Consider the following 16,962-nt stretch of genomic DNA (forward strand, 5'->3'; position numbering starts at 1 on the left):
ATTGAACAGTCTGCATGTCAAAAGATGAATGTTATTGATGATGAATGATGTTGCTATAATCCAACATCAGGAATTGGAATACACATAAACCTATAGGGGAACACTTTAACCTCCCTGGACATTCAATAAAGGATTTGAAAGTAGCCATTCATCTGAAAACGCTTTTACCACAAAGTTACAGAAGGAGCCATCTGAACTGGAATTCATATGCAAGTTTGACACATTTAACCTTGTGCTTAACACAGATCTCAATTGTCTTAGTGCCTTAGAAAGGTAATTTCCCCACATTTTGATATTTTCAGAATTGACACCCATCCCACTTAACTTCTTCCACTAGTCCTATTAAGGACAGGTGACTCCTCCCTAACTTTTTTTTCTCCTCCTCTTTCCTTCCCCCACTCTCTGCTATATAAACCTTGGATTCTTCTTATCTACTCCAATATCGAGTGGGTCTTACCCGTGAAAGCTCATGACTTAATAAATAAATTTGTTTGTGCTATAAGGTGCTATAGGGCTGCTTGTTTTTGTGATACTCTTAACTTTACCAAATTATATTCTCTGCTATAACAGAACAACCCCCTCTTGGCACAAGAGCCAATTTTCTTTGGCACACAGTATGAGCTCAGCACCCCCCCCACCTCCTCCTCCCATGTAGCTCACCACAGCGGTGCCCTGCTGGGGTCAGCAGCAGCTGCCCGCTTGAGGCTAGCAGGGACTGTAGTGCCCCGGGCTGCCTGCGGCTGCCCACCAGAGGCTGGCCAGGGCTCTGTGCCCTGGGCCATTGGTGGCTGCCCACCCGGCTCTGTGCTCTGGGCTGCCGACAGCTGCCCACCTGGGGCTTTGTGCCCCTGGCTGCCCTTCCTGCCCAGGGTTGACCTGCAGGGGCCAGCAGTAGCTGTCTACTTGGGGCTGGCAGTGGCTCTAGGCTCCTGGCTTCTGGGGATCCCCAGCCGAGGCCACTAGTAACTCCATATCCCTGGCTGCAGGGGCTCCCCAGCTGGAGCTGGAGGCAGCTCTGCACTTTGGGCCTCCAGGGTTCCCCAGCCAGGGCCAGTGATGCCTTTCTGCCCAGGGCTGGCTGTAGCTCCGCACCCCTGGTCTCTGGGGCACCCTGCCTGGGGCCAATGGTGGCTCCCTGTCTGAAGCCAACAGATGGACAGACAGACACAGGTGTCTAAAATATATATACAAATATCAAAATATCCTGATTTTTGTTACAACAGAACGTTTCAGTTTTATAATATTTTTCATAGTCCATAAAATTAAGTGGTTTTCAAAGGAATGTGTTAGAAATACCTGTGGCATTGTCCATTGGGAATTGGAACAGCTATAATGCACTCTTGCAGAACCCTGAAGAGTACAAGAAAGAAAACATTGGCTAAGAGAGGTATTGGGATTACCCTCACTGTTTGGGAATTCTTAGCTTTGGCAACCACCGGAGAAGTGCAAAAGAATCTTCTGCTTAGTATTTCTTCTATGATATATTTCTAAGAGTGCAGAAGAGTCTGTCTTTAGGGCATTGGATATGTGTCCTAGCCTTGTGCATTATAGAAGAACCCTGTTTATCAGATCTAACTGGGTATCGGTGCCAAATCAGATAATCAAAATTCTTCTGGTGAAGTCCCTGTGGATGCTCCACTGTTTGTGAGGGGTGATCCCTGGAGCTGCAGTTCAGAGCTTTCCATAGCAGTTGACAGTTGGGCTGCAGACATTTGGTGCCTCTAGAGGCAGCCCAACCTGCCCCTTCAATTTCTCTTCAACCACCTCTCTACCCTCAGGCTTGTTCCTCACACTTACTTGATACTTAATTGCTTTCACTTATGGGCTAGTGCCCTTAGTTGACCAACTGATACAACTTCAAAAAGAAAAACAAGACCATTCCCTTCCAACTACTTAGCTGCCTGCTTAATTCCGTTCCCCACCCCCACCCCCGCTTCACTCCCCCAGCTAGGAAAACAAAGAAGCAGTCAAGTAGCACTTTAAAGACTAACAAAATAATTTATTGGGTGAGCTTTCGTGGGACAGACCCACTTTTTCAGTGGGTCTGTCCCACGAAAGCTCACCTCATAAATTATTTTGTTAGTCTCTAAAGTGCTACTTGACTGCTTTTTGTTTTGATAGTGTATAGACTAGCACGGCTTCCTCTCTGTTACTATTCCCCCCGCCCCCCCCATAGGGTTTCTTTTTTTTTTTTTTGAAGGGTAAGGAAGACAAAAGGAGGCACCCAAGCCTTCACAACACCTGACCATGCCCAGCCCTCAGGGTTTTAAAAAGTGCTTTACAATGTAAGGAACTCATGCCAGCATTAGATGGGCATGATTCTTGCATAAGATGTTTGGGGGAGGCACATGTCCCCCAGAAATGTGATGCTTGCAGGAACCTCATGGCCAGGGCCAGAAAGGACAGTGAACTGTGGCTCCATGTGATCATTTTTGAAAGGGAACTGCAGCCCTCACACTAGCCTGAACTAACTGTGAAACACAGAGACTTAAAACACAGGTCTGTGTCACCATTTCGCCAGAAGCAGCACAGGACAACTGTCACTTGTCAGATCACTGCCTTGGAAGCCTTCCTTCAGGCTGACCACTGGGGATGTACTGCATGCATCAGGGAAACCAGCAGTAAAATCCTAATCAGATGTCGCTGTTGCCCCAACCTGCACCAATTTGGGGTCAACATGCTTGTCAGCAGCACCGGAAGGGCTGGGCTGGCAGACCACAGAACTGCACAAACCAGCCCCACATCTTTCAGGGCTGAGAGGAAGAACAGAACTGCCCCGCCCCCGACCCTCTGCAGAGCTGTATATGATCAAGGCAGTATTTTTCTTCTTCACAGCTGTCTTTTCCAACTACAGCTCATCAGTTTCAACAATCATCTATCCTCAATGGTACTGAGTGGTAGTATCCACCTCCCTACTGCCCCCTCCGGTGGACACTGTGGCGCTGTTGGGAACCCCGCAGATGCCAGCCCAGGAGCACATCTGTCTCACCAAGGAGGCTCCCTTTTCGCTTTTCTAGCCCACCCTTCCATAGTTTCAGAGGAGGACGTAGAGGGTCAAATCCTGGATGGTGATAGTGTTATACAAGAGAGGCAGGCATCTGAGGACAATTCATCTTCATCCCTCAATGAGGCTGTGACACCAGAAGCATCAAATTCTGTCAATAACCTAAATCAGTCCCAAGAACTCTTTAACAGAGTAGCCGCTAGCCAGGAGATTCAACTCCAGAAAGTAAAAGAGAGACATGATTGCCTCTTAAAGAATATTCGTCTGTCCTCTCAAAGGAAGATCACTCTCCATCTTGAGCCGCGTCTACACGAGCCGGCTACTTTGAAGTAACCACGCCAACTTCGAAATAGCACCCTCCACGTCTACACATGGCGAGCGCTATTTTGAAGTTGAAATCGACGTAAGGCGGCGAGACGTCGAAGTCGCTATCCCCATCAGGAGATGGGAATAGCGCCCTACTTCGACGTTGAACGTTGAAGTAGGGCACGTGTAGGCGATCCACGTCCCGCAACGTCGAAAGAGCAGGGTCCGCCATGGCGGCCATCAGCTGAGGGGTAGAGACGCTCTCTCCAGCCCCTGAGCTCTATGGTCGCCGCGTGCAGCAGCCCCTTAAAGCTCCCCTCCGCCTGCTTTCCTGTGCAGGAAGCTGAGAGCGCATGCAGGCGGCAGCACAGCCACGCGGCCAGCCTGCACATCCTCCCAGAGTCCCAACCTACCACCCCCACAGCAATGGCAGCCAGCCAGCCCCCCAAGCGCCCCCCAGGGCACCCCCCCCAAGGGGAGCCAGGGCTCCCAGCCAGCCAGCCAGCCCAGGAAGAGGCAGCGGGGCCCCTCCTGGATGGAGGCAGAGAGCCGGGACCTGCTGGGGCTCTGGGGCAAGGAGGAGGTGCTCCAGGTAATTGGGACCAAGAGGCAGAACACAGGTGCGTTCGCTCAGCTGGCCGCGGGCCTGGTTGCCCGGGGTCACCCTGCCCACACTCCTGACCATGTCAGGAGTAAGGTTAAGGAACTGCGGCAGGGTTACGCCTGGGCCCAGGATGTGGCCAGCCGATCTGGGGCCGCCCCTGCCACTTGCCCCTTTTACAGGGAGCTCAGGGTCATCCTGGGCCCCCGGTACACTTCCTCCCCCTGCAGCCACTCTTGACACCTCGGCCGACGAGCCCCAGCAGGCCCCGGAGATGGAGTCTGCCCCGGAGGCAAGCCCTGCACCCCAGGAGCCCACCCCTGGGATGCCGGAGGAGGAGGAGGGGGAATCCTCCTCCAGCGACTGGGGGCTGCGGATTGCCATCCCATCCCGGAGCTCCAGCAGGGCGTCCGCCCAGAGGGTGTCCCCCAACCGTGGGAGCGGACCGTCAGGTATGTACCCCGCCCCCCCCCCCCCCCGGTGCACACCCCCGGGGTTAAGGGACGGGGACAAGAGACATGACCAGGGCCCTCCACATGCCCAGATGACCATGGCCCCTAGGACAGCAGTGGCATGTCCCTCAGAAGAGTGCATTAGCCCCTGCCCCCCAGCAGGACAGCACCATGCCCCATCCCTGGGGATGGGGGGAGCGGAACCTAGGGTCCCCGGGGTGGGGGGACACCCATCAGCAGCAGCAGCATCTCCTGGGGACGGGGATGGGGAACCAGCAGCAGAGGGGTGGGGGGACAAGGGCCACGGACAAGGGCCACAGACTAGGGCCCACACTAATGGTTGTCTCCACTCTTCTTCCCCTGTGTTCCGCACCTGCACCATCAGAGGGCCCGGAGAGTGCCGGCGAGGTGTCAGTGGTCCCGGAGAGCCCACCGGGGCCATCCCAGCAGGCCAGCTCCTCGGCGGAGCAATGACCAGCCCCAGGACGAGGCCGACGGCGGAGCCACCACCAGAAGATGGCCGCGGACCCCCAGCTGCTCGCGACCCTCCGGCGTCAGCTGGAGGTGTCAGAGCGGCGCCTGCGGGTGGAGGAGTGGCGGCTCGAGCTGCAAGAGCAAGCACTGGCCTGGCACCAGGAGGCATGGGGGGCCTTCATGCACACATTCGCGCGCATAGCGGAACACCTGGCCCCCCATGCCGCTCTGCCCGCCGCTCCAACCGCCGTCCGCCACCCTGGGGCCTGCAGTCGAGGGGGACCTGGGGCCTGCTGACACCCGCCGGCCGTATCTGCCAGTTCACCCGGCCCCCACCCAGCCTCGGCCAGGGCTCCGGCCGAGGCGAGAGTCACGCCCTCCAACCCCAGGCGCCGGACAGTAGGGGTGCGGGGCCGAGGACGTGGCCCCCCGTCCGCCTTTGTACATATCCCCCATTATTTGTATATAGTTTGTGTTGGACCCCTGTTTTGTTATGGTACCTGCCCCCCCCATGTAAATAGTTCCCCCCTTTTGTTATCTATATATATATATTGTTGTATTAACAATAAGACATTTCACTGTTTGGTTTAAAAAAACAGGTCCATTTATTTGCAAGAAAAGTTGGGGGGGGGTGCTCTTGGGTGGTCTGTGGTGTGGGCATGGGGGCAGGGAGTGTTGTGGAGGATGGGGCGGGTGCAGTGGGTGGCCCGCCAGCGTTCACCCCGCAGCCTCATTAAATGGGCCTTCAGGGCCTCCCGGACCCGGATCCCCTCGGGGTCGACCTGGCGACTGGGGGCAGTGGGTGGCTGCACGTCGGCCCTGCCAGCCTCCACAGCCCAGCCGTGGAAGAAGGCCTCTCCCTTCCTCTCCACCAGGTTGTGGAGTGCGCTGCACGCGCCCACAACCTGGGGGATGTTGGGGAGGCCTGCATCCAGGCAGGTGAGGAGACGCCTCCAGTGCCCTTTGAGGCGGCCGAAAGTGCTCACGACCACCTGGCGCGCATGGCTCAAGCACATGTTGAACCGCTCCTGGCTGGCTGTGAGATGGCCCGTGTAAGGGTGCATGAGCCAGGGCCGGAGGGGGTACGCCGCGTCTGCGATGACGCAGAGGGGCATGGTGGTGTCCCCCACAGGGATCTCATGCTGGGGGATGTGGGTCCCCACCTCCAGCCAGCGGCACAGGCCCGAATTTCTGAATACCCGGGCATCGTGGGTGCTGCCAGGCCAGCCAACATAAATGTCCAGGAAGCGGCCCCGGCTGTCCACGAAGGCCTGGAGGACCACCGAATAGTATCCCTTCCTGTTGAGGAAGCATCCTTCGCTGTGCTCCGGGGCACGGATGGGGATATGGGTCCCATCCAGATCCCCAAAGCAATTTGGGAAGCCCAGGCTGGCAAACCCCACGATGGCAGCATCGGGGTCCCCAAGCCGCACAAGCCTGTGGAGGAGCAGGGCAATGATTGCGCGGACAACCTGCAGGGGAAGGACATGAGCGAGCACCAGTGAGGGATGTGCAGGGTGTGTCTGGCCCTCCACCCCAGGGCTCCCCCCTCCCAGGGCTCCCCCCCCGCCGGGTCCTCTTACCTCCATGAGGACAGCCCCGACGGTGGCCTTGCCCACGCCAAACGGCTGCCCTACAGATCGGTAGCTGTCTGGAGTAGCCAGCTTCCAGACAGCAATGCCGACCTGTTTCTCGACCATGAGGGCCCGTCTCATGGAGGTGTCCTGGTGCCGTAAGGCAGGGGTGAGCCACTGGCAGAGCTCCAGAAAAGTCTGCCGGCTCATGCAGAAATTCTGGAGCCAGCGGTCGTCGTCCCACTCGCCGAGCACCAGCCGCTTCCACCAGTCGGTGCTCGTGGGGTAGCTCCACAGCCGGCGGCGGGGGGGCACGGAGGGCAGCAAGGTCTGGGGCTGCTTCCTCTTCCCCTGGGGGCAGCTCCTTTTCTGCGAAAAAAAGGTGGTCAGCTGCCTCCTGCATAGCACTGAGCAGGGCAAGCACTGCTCCTGCAGGGGCGGGTGTGTGGACCTCTGGCGGCTGCTGCTGCTGCTGGGGGTCCATACTGCTTTGACGAGGTGTGCATGCCTGTGGCTCTGCAGACCGCGTGCTGTGCAGGCTGAGTGTGTCTGGGAGGGGCCCTTTAAGGGAGTGGCTAGCTGTTGCTCTGGAAGTGCTAGTCCGCCCTGTGACCCTGTCTGCAGCTGTTCCTGGCACCCTTATTTCAATGTGGGCCGCTTTGGCGTGTGGATGCTCCCCTGCAGCGCCTACTTCAATGTAGTGCTGCCCAACGTCAACGTTGAACGTCGACGGCACCAGCCCTGGAGGATGTGTAGACACTATTCATCGAAATAGCTTATTTTGATGTCGCTACATCGAAATAAGCTATTTCGATGTAGCATCCCCGTGTAGACATAGCTTTGATGATGCAGTAATGGAAGTATCTGATGACATTTGGCAGACAGCCGCCTCAATACAGCCTATTTGCAAAAGCTGTTAAAAAAAGTACTTTTGTCCCTCCCAAGGACCTGGAGTTTCTCTTTTCCCACCCCCAGCTGAACTCACTGGTGGTGGATGCAGTGAATCAATGCTCCAAAGCCCCCCAGATGAGATGTGCAAACAATGACAAGGTATAGGTAATCCGTCATGTCCAACAATGACGTCTTGAGCTTGCGCAGGCTCATCGGTTGTGGACTCGCATGTGACTGAGGAGTCCCAGCTTTGAATGGCATGGGCATTCACAGTGGGGGCGAGGAAATTATCCTGGCTCTGTTGGTGCAGCTGCTGCTGTTGCTTTCTATTTCTCACGACCGTCAGTGAGGCATACACGTCACTGCTCTTCAAAGTTGTCATGCGCATGTTGTACGAGAGCACACCAGCCTGTTTGGTCTTTTGCATGCTGCTCTAGCTGATCTGGTTTTAAACCAGCATGAGCTGTGTTGGCCTTCACACAGTCCTTATACCTCTTGCAAGGCCTACCTTGATTTCTTTTGCCCTGCAAGAGTTCACTGTAGAGGAGCTGTGTAGGGATTCTCGACTCCTCCATTCGTATGACATCCTGTCCAGCGAAGCTGGGCTTTCAGAATCATGGCTTTGATGCTCGTGGTTCCTGCTCTGTCCAGGACTTCCAGGTTCATAACTCTGTCTTGCCATCGAATGTGCAGTATTGACCTCAGGCTGTGTGTGTGGAAGTGCTCCAGCAGTTTTATGTGTTTTCTGTACAAGGTCCAGGTTTCACAGCCATACAGGAGACTGGTCAGGCCTACAGCCTTGTACGCTTTCAGTTTAGTGGATTGTCAGATACTGTGCTGATTCAACACTTGTGCACTCAGACGTCCTAGTGCCCAGCTGGCCTGGCAGATTGTGGTATTGATTTCTTTATCAAGGGAGCCATCATTGGCTATCACACTGCCAAGGTACTTGAACTCCTCTACTGTTTTATCTCTGAAGCGGGGAGAGCAGCAGATCCTGGAGCAGGTTGGAACAGTACCTCCGTCTTTCCTAGGCTGATGGTCAAACCAAAGAGGCGAGTGGCTTCAGCAGCCGTGTTGACGATGAGCTGGAGATCAGGTTCCGTGTGTGCCGTAAGTGCACAGTCGTCAGCAAAAAGGGCTTCAAGGATGAGCCTCTCCAGCATCTTGGTTTTAGCATTCAGACGACGAAGGTTGAAAAGTGACCCATCAACTCTGTATTTTAAGTAGACTCCACGGTCCAGGTCCCTAACTGTGTGGCTGAGGACGCATGTGAAAGAGGTTGAATAATACTTGGGCCAGCACGCACCCTTGTTTCACATCATTGGATATCCCAAATGGATGTGAGGACTCACCATTTGAAAGAACAAAGCCAGTCATGTCATTGTGGAACAGGCGTATGAAGTTAACGAATCTTCTCAGGCAGCCAAGTTTTGACAGGATAATCCACAGGGCTTCTCTGTTGATGGTGTCAAACGCCTTGGTCAGGTCTATTAAGACAGCGTACAGATCCAAGTTCTGCTCTGTGCACTTTTTCTGGACCTGGAGAACAGCAAAGATCATGTCAATGGTGCTGCAGCCTGGGCAAAAACCACACCGTGCCTCTAGTAGGTTCTCCTCTGAGATGCTGGTGATCAGACAGTTGAAGATGGCTCGAGCCAAGATCTTCCCAGCAGTACAGAGAAGGGAGATGCCCTGGTAATTTCCACAGTCAGCTTTTTTGCCTTTGTTCTTGAAGAGTGAGATGATTGTGGCATCTTTAAAGTCTTTGGGCATGTCTTCTTCTTCCCAGATGCTGATCAAGATGTTGTGGAAGGCTTCAAGTTACACTGGTCCTGCCGCACTGAAAATTTCAGCAGGGATACCGTCCATCCCAGGAGCTTTGCCAGCGCTGGTCTGGCTGATTGCCTTTTTGACCTCATCCATTGTAGGGGGCAGGTCAAGACTGCCTATTGTGGGTTTCTGAGGGGTCTGGTCTAGGGCCACAGGGTCGACAATGGAGGGTCTGTTGAGAAGGTAGCTGAAGTGCTCTCTCCACCTACTGTTGATGCTGTTCTTCTCCCACAGAAGGGTCATGCCGTCTGCAGACAGGAGAGGTGTGGTACTTGGCTTTGAAGGTCCATATATAGCTTTGATAGCACTGAAGAACATCTTGGAGTTCTTGGCGTCAGCATAGTACTGGACTTAATCAGCTTTACTCTCCCACAACTCATCTTGCATTTTGCGAAGTGCTGTTTGTGCCTGGCTCTGGAGGTGTTTGAAACAATCACGTTTGGAGATTGAGGGCTATCGTTTTGCCATAGCAGTAATGTGTTCTGTTTTTCCTCTAAGATCTTCATGATGGCTTCATCATTTTCATCAAACCGGTCTTGGTGAACTCTCTTTTTCAGTCCTAGTGTTGACTTGGCTGACTCCGTCACCAGGGTTTTGAACTGGTCCCACTTCTATTTTGGGTCTTCAGTCAGAGGTCCATGGGACATCAGCACTTATCAAGGCAGGCTGCAAATTTCTCATGATGTCTAGTATGTTGCAGCTTCCTGATGTTGAAGAAAGGTCTGACAACCTTGAGCTTCTTGCGGTGCAGTGGTGTGATGTGCAGCATAAGGACTGATCTGACAAGTCTATGATCAGTCCAGCACTCAGCTCCCCGCATGGCCCTGGTGATCTTAACATTTTGAATGTCCCGCCTGCGACTGATGACATAGTCAATCAGGTGCCACTGTTTTGATCTCGGCCTTGTATTTATTGTCTTGCCTGAAGAGAGTGTTGGTAATCGTCAGGTTGTTTTCTGCACACCTGCTCAACAGAAGGCGGTCACTGGCATTCATGTTACCAACACCATGATGCCCCAGCACCCCTTTCCAGCTCCTACAGTCCTTGCCAACCCTGGCGTTGAAGTCACTCAACAGGAGAAGCTTGTCACTAGGAGGAGTTTCTTTCACAAGATGGTCATGGTCCTCATAGAAACTTTCTTTTGCTTCGTCACTGCTAGTCAGTGTGAGGGCGTAAGTGCTGATGACTGTAACATGGCGAGAGGTGTTGAGGGAGAAGCAGAGCTTTGATCACTCACTGATGCAAGTTGGTAGGTCAGGAAGCTGGTGCAGAAGTGATGTCTTGATGGCAAGTCCCACTCTGTGGATTCTGTCTTCATTTTCTGTCCTGCCTTTCCAGAAGAAGGTGTAACCTCCTTTTGGTTCGCAGATGGATCCTTCCTCTGCCAGTCTGGTCTCACTCAGGGCAGCTATGTCAATGTTATAACGTGCCAGTTCTCTTGCTATAAGGGCCGTTCTTCTCTCAGGCCTCACAGCATTCTCCCTGTCCAAGAGGGTCTGAACGTTCGGTGCTGCAATAGCATCTTTCTTTTCGCTGTTTTTCGACCGCTGGGAGGGTAAAACTGCCAGCTGCGGCATGCTGGCCATTTTGGTTGGGACAAGCAATTTTTGGGACACCTTTTCTAGTCCCCTCCCTCATTTTGAGGGTGAGCAGTGCTGTTCCTAAAAAGGCCTGCTCAGTCGCCTGGGATGCTGCCCAACTCCTCTGTCGTCCCAGGGTCAGAGTCAAGCGATCAAAGTCCACAGGCTGCCTACGTGCAGGTTTGGAGCTATGACTCCCAGTGGTCACCTCCCCCTGTTGCTTCACCATCACCGTAGGACTTTGAGGTAGACAGAAGTGATGAGAATGTGCAAAGAACCTGTGCGGCAGAACATTTAAAGTGGAAAGCCGTCACACAGGGGCAGTTCCATTCTCTCGACCTCAGAAGCCTGGTTCCAGTGGTACAAAAAGTCGTCACGACTGGGACATCCTAGGTTGCAGTGGATGGCCATGCCGTCTTTGGTGCCTTGTCATGCCCTTCGCTCTCCACAGAGCATTGCAGAACCGCCTTCCTGGTCATTGGATCTTGCTGTTGATTTCATCCGCCCAGTCCATCGGGGCCGACTGTGCATGCTGAGATAGGCAATTCCCTATCTTACCACAGGTTTCAGACCTGCAAGCTACCCTCACCTGGTTTAGCCCGCCTGTCGAAGCAGGTTATCAGAGTGTGGTTGCTGTATGTTACAGCTTCTTGGAGCCACAGGTGAGAGCTGGGTGCCAGGTGGGGACCAAAGGTGCACGAACCGCCCCAAAGAAACACAAGTCCCTACATCAAAGATGCTACCCCTCTCTGGACACCCCATACACAGTGACAAGGAGTACAAAGCATACTTACCAAACCCATGATTCAATGCATTCTGGGACTTAGTGACTTCCCTAATCATGAACCCATTGTCAACCCATACATACATGTCTTCAATTGCTAAGCCACATGGCAGCCGCTATTAATGTTGTCCAGTATGTGCGTCTCCATTTCTGTGTGATGCAACGTTGGCTGACTTCTGTCTACAAACATTCCTGACACTCTTGGGAAGCAAGTCATCATTCCAGCACACGTACTAGACTCCCTCAAATGGTGGACTTCACACCACAACCTCCTTGTGGGAGTTCCCTTCCTGCAGCTTGAAGCATCAGTACAGATTACCACAGATGCCTCACTTATAGGATAGGGAGTGCACATCCAACAGCACAAAGTCCAGGTCAGATAGTCAAAGCATATAACTATGTTACACATCAACCTCCTCAAGTTTCAAGCGGTCAGAAAACTGCATGCAGACACTTTGCTTCTGCCATTGCAAACCAAACTGTATGGATCCTAATGAACAACACAACCACTATGTTCTACACAAACAGGCACAGTGGTGCTCATACTCAATCCCTCTGTGCTGAAGCCTTCTGTCCCTGGAGCTAGTGCATCCAAGGTGGAGTTGAGCTCAAGGCATCATATCTACCTGGAGTCAAGAATGTCATTGCAGGTACTTTGAGTCAGTTTTACCCCAGACCATGAATGGGAACTGCACCCAGTGGTTATGGAGTTCATCATCTGCATGTGGAGGTAACCAGCGATAGACCTTTTTGCAACCAGAGACAATTCCATGGCCCTCCCTTTCTCCCCTCTATTCGGAGTTTTCAGTTACTTGGGCATAGATGAGGAACTGAAGGTGGGGGGTCGGGCTGTCATGCAAGGCACCAACTGTCAGCAGCATGAGGTGCTTCCTATGCATGTGCAGCCCAGTTGTCAACTGCTATGAAAAACTCTGAATTGCAGCACTGGGGATCACCTGTCACCAAAGGTGGAGTGCCCATGGCGGAACCCACCTCAAAGAACAGTTGTTACTGCCCAAGATGAGTAGCTTCCTTTTTTAATAATCCAGAGAATGGGAAAGTGCAAGGCCACAGCACTATCCAGTGGCTACAGAACAGATTATCTGCCTTTAGACCTGAGTGAACTGGTTGTTCAGAAACACAGAGCCTGATAATGGAGGGTCAGATAAACAGGATTCAACTGCATTTCTGTCTACAACTTTCTGGTTTAGACATTGAGTTCTATCCATTGAGCTGTACTGCCTCAACATTTGTATACCTTTTCATTGCACTGCATACTGTAACATAAGACTACTTTGGGTCTAAAGTAGAGTCTTACGGAGAGGCTTTGTTTCTTAACTGGTAATAGCTCTTTTAAAATTAACATTTTGATTTAGGGAACGTGCTGTACAAGAGCTTCGTCGACAGAGTCTGACTACTTCATACCAATTAAGTTCTACTCTACGGACATCATCGCCTGAACGTTCCCTCCATCGATCTCCTGATTGGACTCTGGACAGGTCCTTGGAAGGGTAAGTCATTCAAGAACATCCTGATTCATGGTGAGATAAGTGTACAGATTTAAAACTGAACTTTTGGGAGACTGAAGACGTATCATGGATCTGTTTCCACTCGTGGCTGAAATATACAGAATTTCACTACTGTAAAAACTGGTATGAGTGAAAGGAGAATCAGGCCCAAAGTGTCCACTAATGATAATAAAATTTTGTATTCAAGTAATATCATGCATACACTGCATATATGTATGCTCTGTAATTGCTATGGTTATAACATGGGAAGTACTGTAAAGACTTTCCTAATAATCTTAAATCAACCCCTTGTCCAAATTTTTGGCATAAAATAATTGACCTTGCAAAAAACTGGTCCTCTCTGTAACCCTTTCTGTACCTTTTCCAAATCCAAATATATCTTTTTCTTTCATAAGGGGCAACCAAACATGCATGCAGTATTCAAGATGTGACATACTATGACTACAGTAGAACCCTGAGATAAGCGCATTCAACTTGTGTGTATCTCGGGTTACTCGATTTAGAGCGGCAGGGAGCTGGCACCTAGCTCCAGGTTGCAAGGTGGCAGCTCACCATCACTCTGAGGAGCGGGGAAACTGACCAGCTGCTGCACTTATCAGTTTCCCAACTCCTATTAGGGGCAGCAGCCGAGAGCATTACTCTTGAGTCATCTTGACAACTTTCTTTTCCTTTCCTACCACCAACCACAAGCAGCTGTCCTAAATGGTAGTTCCTGAATCTCAATTTTAAAAAAAAAAATTGCAGGAAGGGATATTGTTTGTCCAATATGAATGTCATTAAGATTTTGATTTTGGAGTCTGCTTCTTTCTTAAGCACTAAGAAGTAGAAGGAATCTTTCTCTTCCCTTTTCTAATTGGACATGTCCTACAACCCTTTTTAGGATGAGTACCTAAGAATATATGTTAAATCCCAGTGAAATCAAGAAGATTCAAGCACATGCTCCAAGTCAAGCATGTGATTATATGCTTTCCTGAATCAAGGCCTCCAATGTGTTTATGAAACTATGGGGTAGTGTCTTTCTTAATGTATGGTTGTGAGTAGTTGGCATATATAAACTATAATTAGGCTTGGAAAGATAAGATTTAATTGGTTAATGACAATAAACATTGATTTACCACACACATACAATGAAAAAAATGTTTCCATCTGATAATGTACAACAGTGGTCACCAACCTTTTCATGCCCAAGATCACTACCTAAATTTAAGAGCAACTTAAGATCAACCTTGTCCCTTCCTCAAAGCCCTTCCTCACTCACTCCGTCCCTCCTCTTTCAATTGCTGGCTGTCCCCCAACAGTGGTAAATGTCACTAGAAAGGACAGAGCTTAGCTAGAGCTCTCAACATTTTCTCCAATGCAAATTAATATTGGGAAGTTTTTACAAGCTTTTCTGAAGAATTGTAGGTGCTCCCGCCATCACAGATTATCCTATGTTGATATTTTCATTACAGTAACTGTATATGAATTGTTGAGCTTCTAGAGGGCTGCTAAGGGTTACCCCCAGGTAAAATCTGAAATGGTTCCTGATTTATATGCTGCCAGATCTAAAACAACTTGGTCTTAGCAAAGCCACCTGCTGGGGACTGTCGTTTCCCAGGCTTGCCTTATTGCCTCCCTTCTCCCATTCTGCAGCCTCAGAATCCTTTTTGAGGAAAGAAAGCATATTGAAAGTGGAAGTCTTTCTGGGCAGACACAAAAATCACACAAACATCCAGGAAGGTTTTTTAGGAATCTGGGAATATTTGGTCAAAGATATTCTACCCAAATGTAATTTGAGGAGTTCCAAAGAAAGAAGAAATCCCTGGTGTTCAGAAAGTGTAGTGGTGGATATAAGTGACACCTGGGGGATTCACAGGGGGCCAAATAAGAAAAAATGTTATAATTGTTGGTAAATCACACAGAAAAGCAAGAGAGGGGGGTGAGGGGTGGAGAAGTAAGTGTTAGAATAATCAGACATCAAAGTATGTAAAAGAGTCCTTTTAATGGGTCAGGTAATTGCTGTCCGTATTCAAACCAAGTGTTAATGTGTCAAATTTGAATATGAATGTTAGTTCCGAACATTCTCTCTGTAGACGGTTGTTAAAGTCTCTTTTCTGGAAAACCCATTCAGAACACATGCCAACAATTATAATAATTTTTCTGATTTGTGAACCTTGATAAAAGTTTTTGGACCTCTGTGCTTTATATATTGAGTCTGTTCTTGTAGGGCTGTAGATCTGAAGAAGTGGGTCTGTCCCACGAAAGCTCATCACCTAATAAATTATTTTGTTCGTCTTTAAAGTGCTACTTGACTGCTTTTTTGTTTTGATAGGATCCAGAAATGTATTGTTTTTGTCAGTAGTGTCTCAAAGAAACTCTAAGGCTGAGTCTACACTATGAGATAAAAGCAAATTTAAGGCATTTGTACCGAGTGCCTGTCTTCACTATAAATACCATTAGCTTGGTTTATGGAGTGCTAAAATTGATATAACATCGATACATCCTCAGAACCTGGTGGGTATAGCATTCAGGTCGAATCTAAAATCCCAAATGAAGGGTAGCATGGAAGCTCCATGTCTTTAAATCAATTTCTTAGCCTCCAGAGATGTACCATATGTGCCTCACAATGCTCCACTATTCTCCACTCTGGCCTTTTCCATCTTCACTGCACAGGAATTAGGCAACAGGAAGACAGTTTCAATTCGGCACCTGGAAGCTTGTAGCTGTAGCATCATGCTTGTATGAGAGGCTGAAAAACTTCTTTCTTTGCTGTTAGCACAGCTGGGTGTGGGTCTCTGGTTCTGTGTCTACCTCTGCCAGCTGTCTTTTTTTTTCTGTGCTGCCTGGCACCAGCCGCTGCCGCCGCCGCCCCTGCCCCCACACCACCTGGCAGCTAGGGCTGTGAGTGGGGGTCATGCTTGTATGATAGGACAAGAAACTTCTTTTCAGCTGTTTACGTTTTGTCCTGTCCCCAACACCCCCTCCTTTCTCTCCCTCAGAGGTGCCACACAGTCTGGAACTTTCCCTCACCCTGCCGCATCACATGGCTTGACCCCAAACCAATAAAAGGACATGCTGAACATGCTGCCAGGCACCTTGCGCTTGGTGAGCGTCCTGGAGGGTCAAATAAGATACCTGGGGGCTGGCAGCTATTCGAGGCCTTGCAGCTGACCAGGGGAGAAGTCTCTCTTGGGGGCTGGCTGCTATCTGGGGACCTTGCAGCCAACTAGGGGGTGGGGAAGTCTCCCTTGGTGGCTAAGGTATTCAGGGGCTAGCTGCTATTTGAGGGATGTCTTCCTCAGCGGATAGGAAGTGCCATCGAAAGCTGAGAGGGCAGACACTCAGTATGGGCTTGATGCAAAGGCCATTGAAGTCAATGTATTAGGTCTACAATTACCACAGTTAACTAAGTAAGGCTTGTAGCGACCAAAGGAACCAGAACATTGCAGGTCTCAGGGAAACGTGGCGTCCCACAATACACTGCTGCAACAGTCGATGTTTGACTTGTGTGTGGCAGCAATAAGTCAAATTTGTGGGGAGCATGTGGGAAGGTGAGGATGCTCTCATTTGAATTTATAAAAACCAGCGTTAAAAAATCGATTTTAGTAGTCAATTTTAGCTCATAGTGTAGATGCAGTCTGAGGTTTCAGGTAACAGGTGTAATTACATGGTTTAGGACTTGTTTTGTATGGTTGCCAACTTATTTTCTCCTTTGTAACTTGCATGAGATGTCTTTCTTCCCAGTTCCTAAACTTCCGGGAAATTCAGATAAGTGTCCTGTAATTCAAAAATTCTAAAGGAGACATCTTTTCTTGCCCAGTAGGATATAAAACCAAAACTAAAATCCTTCTGCAAATTGGAGCACAAATCAATCCCTCTTCCCTTAACTAACTCGATCCAAGTAAATCAAACAAACCCATCATGGTATTTGGTCATTATTGCAGGGGAAGATACA

General features: G+C 50.4%; 1 protein-coding gene across 2 annotated transcripts in view; it reads left to right on the plus strand.

Moving 5' to 3' along the window:
• The window catches only part of TSGA10 (testis specific 10), a 70,585-nt gene that overhangs the window by 47,256 nt on the left and 6,367 nt on the right, over positions 1–16,962 (plus strand). For both annotated transcript variants that reach the window (XM_074991633.1, XM_074991642.1), the window contains one exon: positions 12,876–13,010. In XM_074991633.1, coding sequence (XP_074847734.1) covers positions 12,876–13,010 — 135 coding nt within the window. The remainder of the gene's footprint in view (positions 1–12,875; positions 13,011–16,962) is intronic.

This window comes from Carettochelys insculpta, chromosome 1 (assembly GCF_033958435.1).
Source record: "Carettochelys insculpta isolate YL-2023 chromosome 1, ASM3395843v1, whole genome shotgun sequence".
In the NCBI taxonomy this organism is placed as follows: domain Eukaryota; kingdom Metazoa; phylum Chordata; order Testudines; family Carettochelyidae; genus Carettochelys; species Carettochelys insculpta.